This window comes from Penaeus vannamei, chromosome 42 (genome assembly GCF_042767895.1).
Source record: "Penaeus vannamei isolate JL-2024 chromosome 42, ASM4276789v1, whole genome shotgun sequence".
Classification (NCBI taxonomy): domain Eukaryota; kingdom Metazoa; phylum Arthropoda; class Malacostraca; order Decapoda; family Penaeidae; genus Penaeus; species Penaeus vannamei.
In genome coordinates, this window is record NC_091590.1 from 7,339,330 (window position 1) to 7,346,829 (window position 7,500).

General features: G+C 46.9%; 1 protein-coding gene across 4 annotated transcripts in view; it reads right to left on the reverse strand.

Moving 5' to 3' along the window:
• The window catches only part of LOC113827794 (uncharacterized), a 24,631-nt gene that overhangs the window by 625 nt on the left and 16,506 nt on the right, over positions 1 to 7,500 (reverse strand). For 2 of the 4 annotated variants that reach the window (XM_070118517.1, XM_070118519.1), the window contains exons 2-9: positions 6,484 to 6,597; positions 5,904 to 6,025; positions 5,393 to 5,516; positions 3,529 to 5,112; positions 3,251 to 3,302; positions 2,864 to 3,089; positions 737 to 853; positions 1 to 139 (exon numbers count right to left, since the gene is read on the reverse strand). The exon at positions 1 to 139 is cut by the window's left edge and continues 625 nt beyond it. In XM_070118517.1, the coding sequence (XP_069974618.1) occupies positions 1 to 139; positions 737 to 853; positions 2,864 to 3,089; positions 3,251 to 3,302; positions 3,529 to 5,112; positions 5,393 to 5,516; positions 5,904 to 6,025; positions 6,484 to 6,541 (2,422 nt within the window). In that variant the 5' untranslated portion in view covers positions 6,542 to 6,597. Of the gene's footprint in view, positions 140 to 736; positions 854 to 2,863; positions 3,090 to 3,250; positions 3,303 to 3,528; positions 5,113 to 5,392; positions 5,517 to 5,903; positions 6,026 to 6,483; positions 6,598 to 7,340 lie in introns of all 4 variants that reach the window. The other 2 variants (XM_070118518.1, XM_070118520.1) reach the window with 2 other exon arrangements.

Sequence of the window (7,500 nt, forward strand, 5' to 3'; positions counted from 1 at the left end):
TGAAGAAGAGCAGGAAGATGCAGAAGAAGAACCAGACGTCGATCAGCTTGACGTAGGCGGTGACGGGGAGGGTGTCGGAGGTGTTGCTGAAGAGGGTGTACAGCACGAGGAGCGTCGTCAGCGCCACCGTCATGCGCACCTGAGGTCATGGCCATCGTTGGGGTTAGACGTCGTGGAATGGCGGGGAACAATTTCGCTAAGTAGTTATGAATGATAATCAATTGGTTCCCTATACACGAGATGTAATTTTAGCGATGTTTTTGTTTCATTGGAATATTTTGATGAAGAGAAAACACCTCAAAGGGCCAGTTACATGTGTTAGTATCTTTGTAAAGTTACTTATTCTCATATTCAATACCTTCTGAATCAACAATGAATTCTGTTCAAGGTTAAATATTTTGATGAGTTCATTCGCGCTTCCTGGTATAAATCCCATCAAATGCTGCTGCTACTAAAAATATTTCCATCTGTATAATACTCCATTCTGATGTAGAAAATTGTGTAAATAAGGATGAACAACTGCGAGATGCGCGTCGATTAAACTTGTGATGAAATAAAATTGACTGAAATTACAGCTCTTGCCTTATGAAGTTATTTATTCCCATTCACATTTTCCCCTTCTAGATTTGCCCAAAGCAACTTCTGATAATTCTGACGATCTTCATAACCGGAAGCCCAAATAAAGTCGTGGCCAGTGAGGTCACTCCCAACCCGTACGTAACGCATCTAAACTCACGTCCATGAGGGAGACATTGACATAGAGCGTCGCGTATCCGATCAGCTGTAACATACTGGTCGGGAGATACACAGTGAGCACGATCATGGTCCACCTCCTTGTCAGCTCGAACTCCACCTGCAATTCGGAATGGCTGATGCTTTAAACAAATAATGATCTATAAACTAGACATCAAAGGTCATATAGCACTAAGGTAAAGTATTGTGGTAAAAGGGATTTAAACGAGTTATTTATTTGAGCAAAATATCTGAAGTTCCCACGGTCATATGGCAAGATAGTATGGTAATGAATGGGGTAGAAAGAGGGGGAGTAAAAGGGTTAAGATAGGGACTGATATAAGAGAAGGGTTAAAGACAAAGGGTGATTAGATCAAATGAGGGTAATTATGTGTCTGGGGAACAAACAGGTTGTCAATTGAAAAGGCGGGGGATTCTGTCACGATGTCCGACAAGCTGGAGGGTCGAGAGAGAGAGAGGACAAGCGAGGAAAAGCGAGGGTAAGGGCTTCAGTAAAGCTGGGGCAGATAGTAGGATATGTGGGACTGAAAGAACATTGCATGGGTAGCACACAGGTGGGTCGGGGTGAGACATGAGGTAGTAATGCATAAGGTGAGTGTGGACTATTCGTGACCGGCCAAGAGCAGTTTCTCAGCGTCTGTTATGGAGGTATGGGACCGACCAAGGAGGATGGTGGTAGTTGTCGGTGGCTGGAATATGTGAAAAGCGGGATTGGCGGGTTGTGGATAAGATGGTGGATCGTCCCAAGGCATCTGCTTGTTCTTTGCCGGGGATCCCGACATGGCTGGGTATCCAGCAAAACTTAGATGCTTTCTGTCCTGTAGACAGATGACAACTGGTCTGTATTTTACGTGCTATACGGTTGATTGGGTGCATGGATTTTTATGAGTGATATTGAGTTGAACGAGTCGTTAAAATTGGTGAAAACGAGCATAGTTTCTTAGTGACAAAATTACATGAATTCGAGAAAGATATGGTAAGCCTGATTCAGTATATAGCCTCTCAACTGGAGAGGATCGGAAGGCGCCTAGGGCAAAAAAAAAAAAAAAAAAAAAAAAAAGACAGCAATAATGTATTGTAACATACGGTAATATATACTGTCTGGGCCTTCGTGAGTGTTGCGTCATGATTGTAATGCATAATAAGATTTCAGAAGAAAAAATGCATTAAAATATTCTGCCGAGGACATGGAGGAGAAGGGAGTGCGCTCTTTGTCTAATCTTATGAAAGGGAAGTTAGGAGAAAGGTGAGAGCAGCTAATGACCTAGTTAAGACAGGCACCAAGTTCAGTAGCTACTTGAAGAGGGTCAGAGATGAGGCTATTGTGGATATGGAGGACGGGGGCAGGATGGAAATGTTACCTGATAGATTATGGATCCTCCACCAAACTGCAGAAACTGATGTAGATGAGGTTACATAATTTGTTATGTGTTATGGAGGGTACATCATTTTGCCAGCTGTATGTGATGGAGTTACGGATTATGTGGTGAAAGTGAGCTGGTGCCTTCTTAAACGATATGAGGGCTATTAATTGACTGGGGGTGCCCCTTTTCTAACGATAACTGTTTCAGTCTGCATGCTTTAACCGAAGCGCTTTGGTTCATTCTAAGTTCCACTATGGAACACATTTTGAAGTATAACGTCGGGAGGTTCGGGGAATGGCTATATAAGCTACATTTAGGACCATGCAAAATCAGTTGAGCCGAGGGATGAGGCCCAGTTTAGGGGAGATCTCCAGTATTGGGCATCAATTTCCGTGTCTTAACACACCAAAAGACAGCGAGAAAGGGAGGAGGGGGCTGCAGTACAGGGACAGGTTCAGAGATCACATAACATGGCATGCTATAGATGACATAATTCGACTAATCTTGGGGTAAATCACATACATTCAAAGTCAAATTCAAAATTGTTCCATTTGTTACAATGGCTATTATAGATCTCTTTTTCGAAACATTGTTTAACCTCCTCCACATCACAAAACACTTTAGAAACAAAACTTCCTTTTCATTCTTCTTCAAGTCTACCTTGCACTACCTACCACTTCTCCCCCCTTACCTGTAACCTACTAAGCCGTTACCGCCCTCACGCCCTGCCTCGGGTTCTCCCTTACCTGTAACCTACTGTAGCGAGTCTCATTGTTACCACCTTCGGTCACGGTAATGATATACTCGCTGAGGACGTATGCGGGCAGTTTCGTGTCCTCTCCATACAGCACCCTCGCTTTCTCGGCTGTAAACGACACCAGTTCTCGTCGCACGCTGAGCTGTAGCTGCAGGTAGCATCGCTGGGTGTCGAACGGGTAGTAGAACACGTCAAAGGAACAGGCGAACACAGCGCTGAGGTATAATGTTCCTGTTAGTTTATATTGATTCGTGATGGAATATAAATATAATGCGGGATGGAAGTGTCACATGTTAACACACAAGGTAATGGATATACAACTGGTTTTAAGTATTGCTAATAAGAGATGTCTCATATATATGTTTTCTGTTCTGACCTGTAATGCTGTTTTTGTATGATGTCGGCAGACTTTCCTGCGTATACGGTGTCTGAGGAAAAAAAAGTTTTACTATAATTTGTGAATTCCTTTAATTATATGGCCTTCATTCTATCATTGTGATTAATTAATGCCTACCATAATTCATGCTTCCTTAAGCAAGTGCTATATGATTAAACCAAGTAAGTATGAAGCACTAAGAAAATTGTAAATCGAGAATATTAAATGATAGTCATAAACGACCATACAGATTTTGACAAAAGATGGATGTAACTCACCCATTCTGACGTCATTGTAATTTGGCTTGAGCGCCGTGCCCTTTTTGTTGAGGTAGAGCTCGTGGGAAAGCTGCTTGATGTTCCCGTCGTAGACATTGGGGAAGTTGAGCACAGGCCGCCAGATACGCTCTCGGTCCCTGGAGGAGAGCTTGTTCCACTCGAGCGTGTCCCCGAGGTTGTAGTACTTGGGGCGAGGGTCGTTCCAGGACAGCTCTACCGTGAACTCCACGTTGATGACTCTCTGGATGTCGCTGATTTCCATGAACCTCTGCACGTTGACGATGGCTCCCAGGTGGATGGCTAGGCCTTCGGTTTCGTTGTCCGGCGGGCGCTCGCGACGATACCCCTTCGGCAGGATGATCACCTGACAGTCCTCCTCGTCGGACAAGTCTACGCAGTCGTCCTTGGCGTCACACCGCTTCGCTTTGGGAATGCAGTCGCCGTTTGAACATGTGAACTCATTGTTGTTGCAGATGGAGAAACTGAGTTGCAGTTTCGATCCGATCAGATGGTTGCACATAGATCTTCTCAACTCCCAAGTGTGTCGACCGATCGGATATGTGTCTTTGGAAGGCACTTTAAGCACGGCGACCAGCTCCTCATCTGCCGTGTCGTACATCTCCCAGTCATATAAACCGCTCTTGTACACCATGTAGCCGTAGTAGCCGTGGAAGTAGGGCTTGCCCCCCTTGTAGCCCAGCACCTCGTAGTACGTCTCTGCCTCATTGGTGTAACAGAAGCCCCTGAGCCGAAGCTTCTTCCTGCGGTCTACCTCGCAAGGCACGCATGCAGGCCACTTGATCACGCATGAGGTGTCCACCCAGCGGCCGTTGGGCAGGAACATGAGCATGCAGTTCTCACCCGTGCCGCCGTTGGGCTCGTTGAGCTCGAACTGCGTCTGCGCCACGGTGTTGTCGGTGAATTTCCTCCACACGTCCTCCTCCTCCTCGTCCGTGACCCCGATCCACAGGTGGTAGTTGGACAGACACTCCTCGGCGAAGTTGAGCGACTGCTGGTGCAGCTCATGGTTGTCTGCGGCGTCCTTGGGCGTGTACACTTCGTAGCCGACGCGGTTGCATTTCAGCTTGGATTCGGCCATCTCTCGGGCCTCGGGGAAGATCACGTACTCCACTGCCTTCTCGCAGAAGTACGACGGCTCCACCAGCTCCACCGTGGCCCCCCCGAGCAGCTCGATGTCCTCCCTGTCCGTGGAGAAGATGTTACCCAGCGGCGCCGGCCCGCACGAGGCCTGCACCATGACCTCCTCGGGCGTGAGAGATCGGTTCCAGATGTTGACCTGCGCTATGTGACCCCGGAAGCTCTGGTCGGTGTCGTAGGCGCCGGCCAGCAGGTCCTGCTCCTGCCCGATGGTGATGATGCCCTTCACCGGCAGAGGGACCTTGTGGGGCACGCTGAAGGGGCCCTTAGCCTCCAGCTTGCCGTGGATGTAGGCCCGGTACTCGCCGTTGTGGAAGTTGTGGCAGTAGTGGCTCCACTGGTGGAGGCCGATGTCGTTGGTCATGTCCAGGAAGCCGTACTGACGCACGCCGTTGTAGTAGAAGCCGTGGTTCTCGCCGCGACGGTCTGCGGGGGCGGGACGGGCTTAGCTCGGGGACCACAGGCCCTGGGCGTGGACGGAATGCCAACGCCCTTGTTAGGTTGAGTGAGTAGGACTGGATATGATACTGATGGCATTGATAACACCGTGCACTGTCTGTTTAACTTTGCGCTTGCACCCTGCAACTGAAAACTAGAGAAGAGAAAAGCTAACAGGCAACGAGAGGATATATTACAAAGGAATGAGTGAGTGAGAATGAGAGAAAAGGCTCCCGAGCCCCGGCGGGCGGCCGGGCATCGGACTCACACATGTGCAGGACGTCGTTATCCTGGTCGGAGGTGGCGATGGAGATGTGGCTCTCGTAGCTCATGAGCGTGGAGGGCCGCGCGCGGAGGCACACCGTCGCCTCCGGGTACTCGGACACGTCGCCCTGCCGAGATCACGTTGGAATTTACCTTACATTATCTGTACCTAAATGCAAGGCTACGCACTATTTTACTTCCTTTACTGTAAGAACATTTCATGACGGCATTCGCCAATATTAAAAATACACGAAACCTGGTAAAACGTGCATGTCTCTAAGTATGCACTGCATATTGAATTTCTGCCATCTTTTAAGCAGAATTCAAACACAGCTCATATGCGTATGCGCGCGCGCGTGTATGCGTGTATCTATGCATATGTACATGTGTATTTGTATGTGTATGTGTGTTTTTATACTTCACTAGAAAGGAGAAATCCACTTTGACGCAAGACAACCACCATATAATCCGAACACACGGGGATGAGTTGCGCATAGCCACAACCCACAACTCACCTCCTTGAAGTGATCAGTCAGGTTGTAGCGCAGGAGGACGTCGTCGCGAGGGGGCGCCCAAATGTCCAGCTGCATCGCGAACACCTTAATCTTTCCATTATAGACGGGTTCCTGCGATACACCTGTAGCGTGCGAGGACGATGATGGAACACTATAAGGAGGGATTCCTACTTTGCAGGTTTAGTTCTGGTTCTATCCAAACTCCATTCGGGATTATTTAATGGGATTAGGGCGGGCGAGACACACGAAATGTTTTACGGTTTGAGTTGAAAAGTAAATATGAAGAGGAAAGTAGTTTAACATGATTTGGTTGATCAGCAATGGATAGGTATGGAAATAGGTACACCTCTCTCTCTCTCTTACTCTTTTTCTGTCTCTTGTTTCTTTCTCTCTCTATCTATCTTTCCACAGTCTTCCTTTCTTTCTTCCCTCTTTCTTTCTCTTCCTCTCCCTTCATCACTGTATCTTGCTCTCTCCTTTGCACTTTCTCCCTTCCTCCCTCTCTCGTTCTTTCTCCTTTTCTCTCCCCCTTCCTCGCTCTCTCACTCTCATTCTCTCTCTCTACCCCCCTCTTTCTCACCGCAATGAGCCAGCACAAGAATTGCCGCGATGGCACCGGATGGCACCTTCCCTGTCATGGCCGGCCGAGAAGAGTGACTGGCGCTCCTTCAGGGTCCTGTGCGCTGAGGATTTCCTATTGGCGAAGAGCAAGGGTATCAGAGGACATGGCAGGATGGTAGTTTGCTATTATTCCTAGATCGATTTCTTTTACTATTTAGTGTCTCATCACCTAGGCCTCACGCAGTGTTGAATTATCTTGGTAGGTTTACACATCACCATTTAACTGCTATTCAATATCACTCATGTCTCGCTATAATGAAGATTAAAGAATATTAAAGGATCTCGCCATAACTACCTTAACTTGTGGCCACTCACAGTAATTGATACTCACTATACCGCAGCAGCAAATTCGCTTTAATATGTATCAATGGGTTTATTAAATATGGGTTTAGGCTATTTCGTGTTATGTAATGAAACTCCAAAGAATGTTATATGGGCAAAGTGTATCTCCAATTTCACGTGGATGTGCACGTTTTTCTTCAACCATTATTACACATGTTTTTGTATCTGGTCCGAAAGTGCTTATTTTTTCCCTCGAATTGTACAGCTCTGTGAAGATCATTGTTATTAAGGCTTATTGTAAAACTGTAATATGATCATATGAAGTATGATATACAGAAACTATTACTCGGTATCCAATCCCTAACGTACAGTTGTTAGTCTATGAAACTCTGCTGCAGTCGACCCCAAGTTAAAAAGAAATCCTCTAGTTTTATCATCCTGTGACCCGAGTGAAGAAAATATAGGCCTACCAGTGAACATTTCCCGGAAAAGTAATTCTAAATCCCACTTCACACCACTGCCTGAGATGCTTACCCTACAGTGTCTGATCACCCGTCTCCCCTTCCTTCTCCAGCAGATATATCGTTCCTGGCTATTGAAGTAATAAAAAAAAAATCAATTAAAAAACCATCGGCAGACCCCGCTCTCGAACCCCGCCTTTTTTGTGCCCGAAGAGTGTCCGAGAAAAAACCGT